The sequence below is a fragment of the Panthera leo genome, chromosome B4 (genome assembly GCF_018350215.1).
Source record: "Panthera leo isolate Ple1 chromosome B4, P.leo_Ple1_pat1.1, whole genome shotgun sequence".
NCBI lineage: Eukaryota > Metazoa > Chordata > Mammalia > Carnivora > Felidae > Panthera > Panthera leo.
The window spans coordinates 137,020,596-137,034,734 of record NC_056685.1 but is presented as its reverse complement, the minus strand read 5'-3'; the positions used below and the strand labels follow the sequence as shown (position 1 = coordinate 137,034,734).

The 14,139-nt window shown below is 55.0% G+C and overlaps 1 protein-coding gene across 11 annotated transcripts in view; it reads right to left on the bottom strand.

Moving 5' to 3' along the window:
* The window catches only part of FAM118A (family with sequence similarity 118 member A), a 41,222-nt gene extending 27,854 nt beyond the window's left edge, over positions 1 to 13,368 (bottom strand). For 5 of the 11 annotated variants that reach the window (XR_006205180.1, XR_006205179.1, XR_006205178.1 and 2 more), the window contains exons 1-2: positions 1,727 to 1,782; positions 709 to 964 (exon numbers count right to left, since the gene is read on the bottom strand). Coding sequence is in view for 8 of the 11 variants with exons in the window: in XM_042948102.1 (XP_042804036.1) it covers positions 709 to 964; positions 1,727 to 1,773 (303 nt within the window). In the remaining 3 variants the exon portion in view is untranslated. The other 6 variants (XM_042948109.1, XM_042948104.1, XM_042948108.1 and 3 more) reach the window with 6 other exon arrangements.
* Positions 13,369 to 14,139: the final 771 nt, after the last annotated feature.

Sequence of the window (14,139 nt, the reverse complement as noted above, 5' to 3'; positions counted from 1 at the left end):
TCTCCCGGTCTCCCCAATGACCCTGCAGACATCCTCTCATGCTTTCTGTGCAGCGTCTCCAACACCCTACCCGCCCCCACCCCCCGCAACGCTCAGATGACGGCTGTGCTCTAATAAACCCAGAAGTAACCAGAAGAAACCCGCCCCTGGCCCCTTCCGCCCCGTGTAGCTTCCCAGCGTCCCTGCCTGTCCACGGCGGCTGCCTCACGGCGGACCCCCACCCCCATGCCGGCACCCCCGACTCGAGGGGACCGCTCTTCCTCTCCACCAGATCACGTCCCCCTGCGGACAAAGACGCTCTAGCTTCCCCCATCTGAAAATGTTTTCGGGAACCACCTGTCCTCCGAAGCTACGCGGCTGGCCTGCTTAAACCAAAACCACACCTCCAGGATACCCGTCTGCTAAATGGGCGTGAAACCAAGGTTCGTCCCCAGTGTGGCATGACACCCCAGTCACCACGTCTCGTATCCCGGCTCCACTCAGCACGGGCTCTTTCAGGAGCCCCGCAGTGCGCCCGCATCACCGCTGTCGGAAGGGACGGTTCAGGTTCTAAAGGACACGAACACGGTGGCTCGTCAGCCCGGCCCGGCCGAGAACAGAACGCGACGCGGGCTCGTGCAAGCGTTCGCATCGGCTCCGCCCTCTGCAGCCCCGTCCGGAAGCAAGCGACCCAGGGAGACCCGAAGCGGCCCTCTGAAACAGACTTACAGGCGACATCTTCCGGATCAGGTCGTGGGCGACGACCAGCAGGTCCCGGTCCTTCATCACCTTCCTGCGGAACTCCGCGACGTCCCCGGGGTGAAGCACCTCGAGCTGCTCGGCGGCCTCGATGACGGCCTCGATGCAGCTCTGCCACGAGCAGAGGGCACGGATTCCCGGGGCCACCGCGGCGCTGACGCCCGTCCCGATGACCAGGAGCAGCTCCTGGGGCTGCTTCCGGATGAGGCTTTTTAAAAACTTTCTGCTTAAAAACAAGGGAAAGAGAGCGCGAAAGTCACCCTGGAAGTACCACAGTCAGAGGGAACATGACATCCAGGAACACCTGCGGGGCTCAGGTCAAACACGGTCACCCCCCTACTTTCCACTGCCGGACGAGAGGCCCTGCCCATCGTGCTGTGCTGTGGGTTTATCTCACGCGCTCTGCCCTCCGTCCACAAAGGAGCTGGGGCCGGCTGTGCCTTGGTCGTCACGAGTCCCCCTGGAGGGCAGCGCGTATTTAAGTCATCTACACACGGGAACAACACGCTGGCAATTTTAACTCTTGACGCTGCTGGGAGCTCGGAAAGACCAACCGCGATGACAGAATGATCCTGCTGGCGGTGACAGGTAAGATAATCCCCGGCCCAAACCAGGTTTCTGCCGCTTATCCATCGCGACCCACCCCAGGCTGACCCCTCCTTAACCCGACACCACTTAACGCCCGTAACCCGCGGTCCACTGAGCCAGAGAAGCATGGCACTCCCAGTCTCCTCCCAGTCTCCGACGTGACCCCGGGTTCCCTTGTTGCTTGGTCTGGAGACCAGGTTACAGTCACTTCCTCGGGCAAAGAGAGAACTGCCTTCTGGAACAGTTCTTATGTTGAAGCAAAGGATGGCTACACAGCCCGAGCATCCCTCCTGACACCACGTTCTCCTTGCACTTTCCCTGTGCGGGGGCTAAACACCAGCTCAGGAGACCCGTGATAGGTGCTCTACACCTGCATGAAGGTGTAGCTGACTTTATTTACCTGGATTTCTGTTCACTTCTGTTTGTGGTCTTTTCCACTGGATCCATCTGTAAATCCTAGAGAGAAAAATAAGTCAGCTGTGCCTTCTATTTCCCAGATCAAAGTTCTCTCATTAAGACTCTGGAAGAGTGAAAGCTAGAATTCAAATCAAAGGTCCTGGATCTTTGTTAAATCACAATACCTAAAAAATGCCATATACAAAAAACATACATCCAGAATGCTTCCCTAGCCACCGTTCCCACGTCTGTGTGACCAACCAGGCCAGGCGGAGGCTCAGATTCAGACTCTCCAAAGCTCTACTCTGGACAGAAAGGGAAGGGAAAGTAACGTGTGCCCAGCGCAGACGGCACGGCGGGTCCGTGAGAGGACTCGACTCCAGAGGGCTTCCCGTGGGCACGCGCACAAACGACTGGTCATGGGAGGAAGGATGGCAAGTTGCCCACCAGAGCAAAGCCAGGGGGACGACATCTCCAGGGCGCGGAGCCCTCCTGCAGCCAGGCTGAAATCTAGTCCAAAGATACAAACTAAGTAAAAGGTCGATTCTTTGCTTCTGTAAAACAAGCATCTTAAGCCAGCTAGGTCTCTACAGCCAAACTATCTCCACAGTCTACGAATTTTACAGAATCACTTTCCCCCAATTCCAGAACTAATACTTCTGTAAATAAGGAAATATACAGAAAAATCAAGTTTATAAAGCCCATTACTCTGCTACCTATGGGCAAGAACTATTAGGAACATCTGTACATTTCCCTCAAGACAGTTTACATTTTTCCCATCACTTGAGTCCAAAGGTCATACCCTACTTTTTTTTCCATGCGTTATAATAAAGGCATTTTCCTTTCCTTATTAAAAACATTCAGAACTAGGGGCGCCTGGGTGGCTCAGTCGGTTAAGCGTCTGACTTCGGCTCAGGTCACGATCTCACAGTTTGTGAGTTCAAGCCCCGCGTCGGGCTCTGTGCTGATGGCTCGGAGCCTGGAGCCTGCTTCGATTCTGTGTTTCCCTCTCCCTCTGCCTCTCCCCTGCTCACACTCTGTCTCTATCTCTCAAAAATAAATAAACGTTAAAAAAAATTTTTTTTTAAATTCAGAACTAGAAGTGTAATAGCTACATACACAAAATTCTACCTTATTAATATGCCATCATTTATTTTATCTAAAATCCCAAGGCAGGACATTACTACAGCACCTGGACAACCATCTTTGTGCACAAAGATTTTTATCTATTTTGGAATTATTTATTTAGGAGAGATTCCTGAGAAGTACAATTGCTGAGTTAAAGTATAAACACCGTAAAACATCTCAGCATGCACTGACAAACAACCTTTCAGAAAAGTGGTCAGCAAATATGGAAAAGCCTGGTTTCTCATATCCTAACCTGCACTGACTGGAAACCACCTTTTTACATGTGTAGTCTTTTTTTCTTTTAATCTCAATTAGAATCAGGTCACCAAAAATAATTTCCCAGGGTAAGTAAACAAGGCTTAATAGGTCTATAAGCATTAGATTGTAGAGCTAAATGGCATCCTCAGAATATGCCCTGACAACGCAGATACACCCGTGTGCAGGCGTGGATGCGTCTCTCAGCCCCGCCCCGCCCCGCCCCAGGGAAGGGGCTCAATGCTTCCATCGACCTCCGGATGGTGTCTGTGACCTTCGCTCGAATGTTAAGAAAGCACAGCCCGCAGGCAAGAGGAATCCTGCACAGAGGCCTGAGATCTACCCAAAGGGGAAGGCTGGCAAAGTTCGGGCTGGCTCTCGTCCCCTCCCTCCATCCTCCCCACTAGAAAGTTCCGATCAAAGCCATCAAGTCCAATCTTTTTTTTTTTTTTTTTTTTAACCTACTAGATATTTTCTATGGAAGGTAACAAATGTTGGGGCTTTCCACCATATTAAGTAACCCTGGACCCCAGCCCTGAGATATCAATAACTATTCACCAATCGTCAGTTTTAACAACTATAAAACGTGAATTCTTGCCGACCAAGTTTTGAAAGTTCGAGGCTGTCTCCCGTGAAACGTGCTTGGATGTTCAAACTGTGGAGTCAAACAGCACGGGCTCCGACCTGCCAGTGAGGTAGCTCTTTAACCTCCTGCTTCAGGAAGGAACTTGAGGCTCGGTCCTACTCAATCATATTTGAAAAGTTAACGTGAGGGGCGCCTAGGTGGCTCAGTCAGTTAAGTGTCCGACTTCGGCTCAGGTCATGATCTCACAGTCGGTGAGTTCGAGCCCCACATCGGGCTCTGTGCTGACAGCTCAGAGCCTGGAGTCTGCTTCAGATTCTGTGTCTCCCTCTCTCTCTGCCCCTCCCCCATTCATGCTCTGCTTCTGTCTCAAATAAACATTAAAAAAAACTAAAAAAAAAAGAAAAGTTAACATGAGATGCTTATCGGTTGACCAATCCAGCTGCCTCCCACCCTCCCCCCCAAAATAACACACATCGCTTTGAAATAGTTACTCCTGGGGAGGAGCCTTGCACCTCGGCCTTCTCTACGCAACATTTTAGAATATTTCTTAAACAGTCACTGGTCAACCAAAGACTTCAGAAATGCCTCAAACCGTTTCCATGGTAAAAACCTTCCTTCCACCTGTCTGCCGTTCTCCCAACTTCTGTTCAACTGCTTGTGATTCGCCACACAGGCAGGACCTTAGTTACAAACTGGAAATCTAAAAATTGCATTGACGCACCCGTCAAAAAGTATGAACGATTTAAACTTTGGCAGGCTCGACGGAACTCCGAAATTATGTGATTTCAAAGTTTGCCAAAGGAATTCATCCGGCAAGTACTGAACGCTTACATAACAGATGAGAGCCTGCCCTGCCGTGCGGTTTGTTGCTGGATTAAGCGCTCAAACCTCTCTCTGCCTGAGCTCGATGAAGGTCAGAAGCCAGCTCCTTAGACAGCACTTCAGACCGAGTCACGGGCTCCAACTGCAATGGCCAGATGTGCCTCGAGACAGAGACACTGCTGTGCACCTTTAAGAATCCAAGGAGCCAGCAGGGGAAGCACTCAATTATATTAAAGCTCAACCCAAGAACCGTGAAGATGAACCGCACAGCTGCCCATATTTAGACATCTACGGTTCGTTCGAACACTGCACGCTACAGACACTACCTCATTTCCTGTCCCTTCAGCAGAATCATCAGCAGAGCCAAATCTCACCATAACCCAGAAAGTACCCCCAAAGCGCTCCTTCTTAAACCAAGGGCCGAGTAGGAGATTTCCAAGGCAATTAGCGCCAGATCCTAGAAGTTTCAGCAGGACGCAGGGCAGGCCGCTGGCAGTCTGTTCCCATCCCGACACTATTCTGCTAAGCCAATCAGATTCTAGACAACAGTAACAAAAGCCTTCAGAGACCTTTTAGAAGCTGCATCTTTTGGTTTCCTTGGTGACCATGTCGTCACCAGTGTGCAGGCCCAGAGCAACCCGGTTTTTTTTTTTTCTTCAAGGACCTATCAGCATTTTCTGAAAGTGGAATCAGGCCCCAACACACATCTGTATAAGCAGTTCTCGTCCTTTTTCTCTAAAACCATGAATAAAAGTCTTAACAGGATGTCTTCTGCTTAAAATTTGAGATCATGAGGGGTGCCTGGGTGGCTCAGTCAGTTGAGTGTCCGACTTCGGCTCAGGTCATGATCTCACGGTCCGTGGGTTCGAGCCCCGCGTCGGGCTCTGTGCTGACAGCTCAGAGCCTGGAGCCTGCTTCGGGTTCTGTGTCTCCCTCTCTCTCTGCCCCTCCCCTGCTCATGGCTCTGTCTCTCTCTGTCTCAAAAATGAATAAAAACTTTAAAAAAAAATTTTTTTTTTAATTTGAGATCATGCATAGTTTATGAACTAGCTTTAGAGTAACCAGAGACTGTCCTACTCTTTGAACCCCCAGCATCCAGCACGAAATAAATGCTCATCAAACGGAGTCCAACGCAAAAAAGAATAAACTACGACCACGGTCTTGGTGATCACGGCTAGCGAAACAAGGCCCCCTCCCAGCTCCCTAACCCCACGGTGCCAGACTGTGAAGGCCCTTCCCCTACCATCCTGCTTCCTGATAACCACGCCCGTGGACGGTCCCCTCACTTACTAACTCTGGACCTCATCATCATGTGACTTCTTTGACCAATGGGATATGGGCAGCCAGCAAAAGTTTGAGGGGCACTTTGACACTGGAACCAGCCCCCTTGGAACTTGGAACTCGGGCCTTGTCAAGTGCAGTCCAGCCTTCTGGGAGGGTGAACAGCCACCAGGGGAGAGCCGAGGTACACCATGTGACAACCCAGCACCACCCCCGACCCAACACAGAAGAGGCTACCCGGGGCCACTCAGTGCCAGTCAAGCAGCCCGATCAGCACAAGGGCAGGGGTGACGCCCGGGAGGCCAGCCAACGACCTGCCGGAGCGGGCCCAGACGCCGAGCTGCAGAACCGACCCTAGTTTGGAGCGCCCATCACCACCACTGTTTTCCACCGCCACGAAGAGCACAGAGACGGGAAAGGAAGGAGACCAAAGCGTCAAGAGAACGGATCAACGAGTGCTTGGATCTGGAGTACTGAGGCGGAGGGAGAGAACGTTGGTCGGGAATGGTCTTTATTGCGTGAGCACAACAAAAACCTTAAACTGAAACTAATTACTTTCTATTACAAATTACAGCACGAACCACGAATTAGTCTGTGGGATCAACAAACGTCCTTAGACAAACCCCTTCGTTTCTTTCTGTAAGTGAATTATATGGGTTTTGAGCGACCCAGGGGAGTGGGGAGAGCTCTCAAGTCGTACAGCCCTTGATCACAGGCAAGAGACGTGTACTCAACACATATTCCCTTCACACAGCAGGGGAGGAGGTACTGCAAACATCCGCCAGAGTTTGCACGTGCTGGCTTTCACCTCACCTCTAGTCCATCCGGAGGGCGACGGAATGAGATGCTCCCAGAAGGTGTGCCCAAGTGTTGACACCGGCCATCGTGACTACAGATGACTGGATTCCCACAAAGGCCCGGCCACAGGGCGGCCCTCCGTACAACATCCTATCAACGGTACAGCCACCACTGTTACAGAAGTAACCCACACGGAGAGATGTGTAAATGTGCTGCTCACAGGAGACAGACTCGGACGGAGCTCACCCTTGAACAGGTGGGGCACCAGCACCCCACGTGGTTGAAAATCCGCGTAGAACTTTTGAGTCCCCCAAAACTTAACTACCAACAGCAAGCGCCACAAGAGAGCACTTTTTACCGAGACACAAAATGTACAGAGAGATGGAATGCTCACGGGGAGATCGGTGCCCGTGGCATTTTAAGCAGATGCTGGCAGGACTTGAACTCACCACAACAGCGACCCGAGGTGGCTACAAAATAATGACAGTACAGTAGGACTACAGGTAACTTTATGCAGTTTTAATAGTGCATTTCTACGTCTGTCGACATTTCTCTCCACGGAGAATGAAGTCACACACAGTCTGCCAGTTTTGATGAATTTTAACTCTTTAATGGACCTGTGTGTGCTTTATGGTAGTTAACTGATCAGATAAACTGGCATCTACAAATATTTTATGCATTCAGACATACCGAACTTGTTCTGAGTTCTTGTGACAGTTCTAGGCTATGTGGCTTGTCTGTGTTCTTTCAACTCACAGATGTTCCAATATATTGACTGCAAACAAGCTGCAGGTAAATGGACTCAGAGTTCAAACGCGTGTGGTTCAAGGGTCAACTGTACAAGGATAAGTGCAATCCGTGGAACCAGCGTGGGTTCCTAAAGACTGGGATGTCCCACAAGGAGGCCAAAACCCACCTGTTGTACTCTGGCTGCACCAAGGCGGGTCTGAAAGCCCGGGAGCCCCAAAGCGAGCACTTCCCACTTAGCAGCGTCCCACAGCAGTTCCCATAGCTCCCGGCACAGACACCCGTGGTTACCGCTGTCCTCTCCTACTCCGATGTGACTCCCACAGACCGCCTTCTTCAGGGCAGCCTGGCTTCCCATGCAGACTTGGGGGCGGGGGGCACAGAAGCAGAAATCACCGGGTAAGAAGAGCCCAAGCTTTCAAGTACTGCGGACAGCCATGCTTCTAACCACAAATGAGTCACCTGGGGGTGAGAAATAAGCTGCCAGAGAATCGGATGAGCCGACGAGGTCACCTGATCCGGAAACAAGGTGCAAACGGGTAACAACCGAGCTTCCGGAACCGCAAAGAGAGGCCCGGACCCGAAACTACAACTCCCAACAGAAGGCAGCGCTGGAGGCACCACGGAGAAAACACCAGACCTGGAGTCGAGAAAACACCACCGCGTCCCAGCCGGGAGAGCTCTCTGCACCTCGGTTTCCAAATCTGTCACCTGGGAATCCACCACCCACACCAGCGGTTGGATTGTTGTGAAAACTCCAGGTGAGTCACACATCCGAAAAGGTTCTCACTCAACCGGAAAGGGGGCGCCGCTATCGGCCGGCTCACCTCCCCCAGCCTCGGGCAGCTTATTTCCGCGACACCACTGTGCCAGGGCGGGAGCACAACCATGCCCTAATTTGCCCACAGTGCAGCTTAAACTTCGTCCCAGCCATCCCTAATAGGGGATCTCCAGGACGAACTGTTTTTCTTCAATTTACAGAATACATGACACTTAATTTGAACCTCAATTTGAACACATGACACTTAACCCATCACTTTCTAAAGTTCAGTCAAAATGGGGCGCCTGGGGGGCTCAGTCGGTTAAGCGTCCGACTTCGGCTCAGGTCACGATCTCGCAGTCCGTGAGTTTGAGCCCCGTGTCGGGCTCTGGGCTGATGGCTCAGAGCCTGGAGCCTGCTTCCGATTCTGTGTCTCCCTCTCTCTCTGCCCCTCCCCCGTTCATGCTCTGTCTCTGTCTCAAAAATAATAAAATAAACATTTAAAAAAAAAAATTAAAGTTCAGTCAAAATCAATTACGACAGGGAAAAAAAAATGCTTATTTTTACCAGTCATAAATGAACCACGCCTCCGGAGTTGGTTGGGCATAAACTGGGCAAAAATTCCCAAACGAAGAAAACAACAAAACCCCCACCAATAAAAAACATAAAAGTCACAGTTTAGTCCAAAAACCACATTTGTTACTGACATTTTTTGTTCCCGTATGAGATTCAGGGGAAAGTACCAAGCACTTTGCATGCATTTTCTCACTTAATCCTCCCAATAACCCCTCGAAGTAGCTATTTTTCTTACATCTCATCCGGCCAAGGCTGACATTAAACCCTTCTAAGAGGCCAGTCACCATGATGTTTTCTCCTAACACGAGTGTGGTCCAGAACAGCAAATATACGTGACATTTTGCCAGGCACCCTGCCAACTAATCACGTGTTGGCTGTTTGAGTTTGTCCATCATCAGATGAGACACGTCCAATTAACTCAAACAGATGTGCCACTTCATGATAAGCCAATAATGGTGAAGACACACCAGTACCAAGGCCAAGGGCAGGCCGAACCCCCAGCATGTCTCCAACCCAACAAAAAGAAGAGATGTTCTAGAAAGTCCACCTCTAATGAAATGCAACATTACGGAGGGATCCGAAAGGGACGGGATGCCAGATGCCCTCGTCTTAGAGAAGCGGAAATGGAGACTCAGAGGGAGTGACCTGGTGAAGGCCCCCCAAGGAGTCAGGGGCCCGCTCTGCACTCACCGCTGGCTCATGGCCCATAACTCTGCACTACCCTGGGCACCGCCTGCTCCACCGTGACCCCAAACCCCCATCTGAGGCACTCACTGCATCCGACGTACCTCTTCTTACCGCCAAATCTCCACAAATAACAAGCCACGGTGTTTCACTGACCGCCAGTTTCACCTGCTTACGTGACTCATTTTCCAGAAATGCTAAGAGGCGAGGCCACTATGAGGAAGATCTAAGAGGCAGCAGAGGCAGCGGCAGGCAAAACGAGCAGTTCACAACAGTTTGGTTTGGTCTACGCCGCCGACCTCCACAGGGACGGGCAAGGAGGGCGGACTGGGGATCCAACACCGCCTCCCAGGACTTCCCTCTCCGGGCCAGGGGATGCTCCGGGCTCCTGGCAGGGAGGAAGCAGGGTGTAGCAGGGAGAGCCCGGCCTTCCAAGTTATGCAACCAGGTGCTGGTGGTCCTTCTTAACACTAAGTTACTCGCTCTGAGTCTCTATCTCCGCCATCTGTAAGAAGAGGAATAATATCTCCCGTCTGCTAGCGTTGCTGGAAACATCAAAAGCGGTAACACTTAAAAGAACACAGCTGAGGGCCGCCTGGGTCGCTCAGCCGGTTAAGCGGCTGACTGCAGCTCAGGTCCTGATCTCACAGTTTTGTGGGATGGAGCCCCTCTCGGGCTCTGTGCTGACAGCACGGGGCCTGCTTGGGACTCTCTCTCTCTCCCTCCGCCCCTCCTCCACTCACACGCTGTCTCTTTCAAAATAAATAAAGTTAAAGTTAAAAAAGGACAAAACCTCTCCTCCAGGAACTAGTAAGTTCCAAAGTCAGTTCCCGGGCAGAAAACTGTAGGCTCAGACAGGAAAGAGCTGAACGGCGGTCCTGGGGCTCTAGACTTGAGGAAGCAAGCCACGGTCCCCATTGTCACCATCCCGGCCCAGGACCCCTCTCTCACGTGCTCCCATGACCCGGCTTCCTCCAGACAACACCCACTCCCACCCCCCCCTGCAGCCAGTGGCTGTTCATAAACAGAAACCATCTCACTTCCCCCCTTAAACCCGTCAGCGGGCCTCGACTCCGACTCCGAACTTTCACCCTGACCCCCCTCACCCGCCCCTTTCTTTGCCTCAAACCCCGCCCTCGGCCAAACTTGCCGGGTTCCCCCCTTCCGGTCTCCCCAGAATTCCCCTCCCTCCTCTCCACCCACCAAGTAAGTCCTCCCTTCCTTCAGCCCTGCGCTGCATCGCCACTTGCTTGGGGTGACGGCAGAGGCAGTCAATCAGCAAAGGGCCAAGGGCATGAGCCTCAGGGAACGAAGCTGCATTCTCCCCATGTCAGAGTCCCACAGCACCCCGAGAACATCTTCATTACGGGAGGCAACACGTCTCCAGCCACCCCAGGATGGATCTCGGCTCCAGCCACACTTCTCATTTCCAAGATCGGCTGTGCCTCGTGGCAACACCCCTGTGCCTTTTCACACACTGTCCCCTTCCCCGGAACTGCTCTGGCAAGCTGCTGCGCAACCCCAACCTTCAAGAATCCGCTCACCTGTTACCCATCAGCCTTCCTCCCCTTCAACAAGCCCCCCAGAACGCCACTTCCTGAGAATCCGGCTCCCACCCCAGCTGGGCTCAGTGCCACTACGCTGGAAAAACTACCCACTTGCTCAGCCTCCCAACCCCCACCCCCACCCCTCCAGCGTGGGGCCCCGAGAGCAAGGACTCTGTCGTCTCCAGCTCCAGTGTCAATTCCTCCTAAAGATCAGGCCTTCAAGAGAAAAAGGACTCGTTCCACCAGTGAAAAGATTAAGCCAAGGAGACAACCTCAAAGGCTGACTTGCCCTAACTCCCTCACCGACGCAGCTCTACCTCCTTCCACCACATCAGCGCTGTTCTCTAGACTCTTCTGTGAGGCCATATGAGTCTCATCAAAGAGCATTAAAAGTTAAACACTGTCCCTGGCCTCAATGCAACAGCAAACACAAATGATCCCGCGGGGGCTGAGGTCGCACCCCCTGCTCTGTTACAGAGGCTCATCGGCTGACCTGTTACAGGCCCCCACTTCTTGGGTACTCGTGAATTCACAAACCCCAGCGAAGACTCACGGGTGCCCCTCGGGGTCCACGGACCTCAGGTTTGAGAAACCCAGCCTGGAGACCAGCCAAAGGGGGAGTGGACACTCGGGGCAGGTGGTAAAGAGAGAAGGGCAGGGGAGCAGCCCCGGGGTGGGGAGAGAGGGCACCGAGGGCCTGCGCGGCCCAGGGGGCTTCTCAGGAGCCCCGCGCACCGGGACGGTAACCTGGGGCGGGCTCAGGGGGTCCTCAGGCGATGTGGGGGGCGGTTTCCGGAACCGAGAGTCCTCGGGGTGTCTGGAAGTCTAGGGGAAACCCTGAAGGGTCTCGGGTTGCGGGGTCCTCCAAGCGGCGGGGGCCAGAGGTGGCCCAGGGACTGCGACAGGGTCTCGGGGACCAGGGGTCCGGAGGGGCGCGGGCTGGCCCCCAGGGTGTCTCGGGAGGCTGGGGTCCCCAGGGGAAGGCTGGGAGGGGTCTCGGGGACCGAGGTGGGTCGGAGTTCCCGAAGGGGTTCTCGGCCCGGACCCCCCGGGGCCTGCCCGCCCGGTCCCCTCACCTGCCGGGCCGCCGCGCCGCTGGCCGGAGCTCGCGCTCCCGCCGCCGCCTCCCGCTCAGCGGTCGCCCTCGTCTCCGGCTCTCGCGGCGGCCGCGCGCTCCCCGCGCTGGGCGGGGCCGGAGGAGGGCGGCCCGCAGCCGGAGGGCTGCGCGCGCAGCCGGGGCGGGAGCCGGCGCCCGAGCCGGAGCCCGAGCGGACGCCGCGCGGCTCCCGGGGGCCGGCCGCGGCTCGGCCGCCAAGCCTTCCCCCGCACGCCCGCCCTAGCCGCGCGGAGGTTCCGCCCCGAAACCGCCGGCCCCGCCCCCGGAGCCACGCCCCCCTCCCCCTCCTCGAGCTCTCCCGCGCAGGCGCAGAGGAGGGCGCGCACGGAGCTCGCGCCCGCGACCCGGCGTCCGCGCCGCCGCCCTGCCGGGGCTGGCTGCGCGTCCTCGCTTCTCGCATCTGCAAAATGGGCGCAGGCGCACTTTGCCGGGACGCGGCGAGCGTCTCTGTGAGCCCGGAAGCGCCGCTCGGCAGCCGCGCCCCGAAGCGCGTTCGCGCGCGGCTTGGGCGCTCCACACCCCGGACGCGTGCGCTGCGGATCCCAAATGCGCCACCTGGCCGGAGCCCCCTGCCCACCCGAAGCAGTCGGCCCCCCGCCCCAGCCCCAGCCCCAGCCCCGCGCTCTGCTCTTGCGGAGCCCTCCTCCGTCTCTGAAACCGCGCACGCCTGGTGTTTGCTGCCTCCCTGCCCGAGAGAACCGGGACCCTGCCTGCAGGACCCCCCTGGGTCCCCAGCAGCTAGCACGGAGCCGGGCGGTCGGTGCCAGGCGTTTGTGAAGGCGCGAGTGCACCCCCACCCCCGCGCTCTCCCCTCATCAAGAAATGCCCTTCCCCAGGGTCTGACAGTTGGGTTCGGGTCCCCTTCGTGCCCCAGGGTCTGCGTCCGTAAAACGGGGTGCTTGAGCGAACTCATGATCACGCGTGGTTGCACTTGGCGCGGGAACAGGCAGCTGGACTCGTCGCCTGGTCATCCTGTTATTCAAGTGGCTCCCTCCCCCCTTTCTCTGCCCCTGGAAATCTCCTTCCGCGAACAAGACCCAACTGGACCAAAAACCACTTCCTCTGCGCAGCCTGTCCGGCTCCGCTTTCCCTGCCCTGCCCAAGCCAGCCAGAGCTGATTCTTCCTTCCCTCCTTGGCATCTTTGTCCCTGCCTGGCGTTAATTGCTTGTTAACATCCCCCCAGCCCAGCCCACCCGGGAAGCTCATGCGTTTCAGCAGCCTGTGAACTTTGGCGGGGGGGGGGGGGGCCAGAGCACTGGTGGGGAACCGTGGCTTCGTAATAAACAAGGCAGAGGTGGGCTTCCTGGGTGGTGCCAGGCACTCACCTGAGCCTGCTGTATGCGTGCCTTCGTTCAGTCCTCAGAGCAACCCCTAAGAGGAAAGTGTGCGAGAGGCTCGGCTTCTCTCAAGTTGTGGAAAATTACTGAGAGGTAGTGCCACCTGGCTGCCTGGAGCATTGTCAGGGCAGATAAGGGACTGGCATGGCGCTGGGGGGCTGGTGTGTGTGTGTGTGTGTGTGTGTGTGTGTGTCACAGCACTCTGGGCACTGCGGGGTGTAATTGTCTGCGCCCTAGCCTCCACCCAGCCAGCTTGAGCGTGTCCTAGTGTGTGTTGAGCAAAGGAGTAAATATGGTTGTGGGTGAAACAGCAAGACTCAGCTCCCGGAGCCCAGGGACCAGGCGTGCTTGTGTGCGCGCGTGTTCGCTCCTGTTTATTGAGCACCTGCTAAGGGCCACATTCTAAACTCTCACGCACATCCTGCTTCGTCCACACAGTCACCAAATGCAGGCGGTATTCATCGTTCCCCTTTAACAGACTGAAAACCAGACCCAGGGGACTCAGAGTATCTAAGCCAAGCTGGCGAGCAAGCATCTGCTTGGGACTGCTGCCAGGGGCTGTCTGGCCACACAGGGAGCTTTGCACTGTCAGAAAGGAGAGAAGGCCCAGAGTCACAGACAGGGTCCCAGGAGGGGTGACCGGAAAAGACGTCAGAGACCAGCCAACAATCCTTCCATCCTGGAGAGGAACCTGTCACTTTATTGCATGGAAGGACCCACAGAACACACGGATGCCCCGCGCTGGTGTGAGAGGCAGGATGTCCACACATCATATACC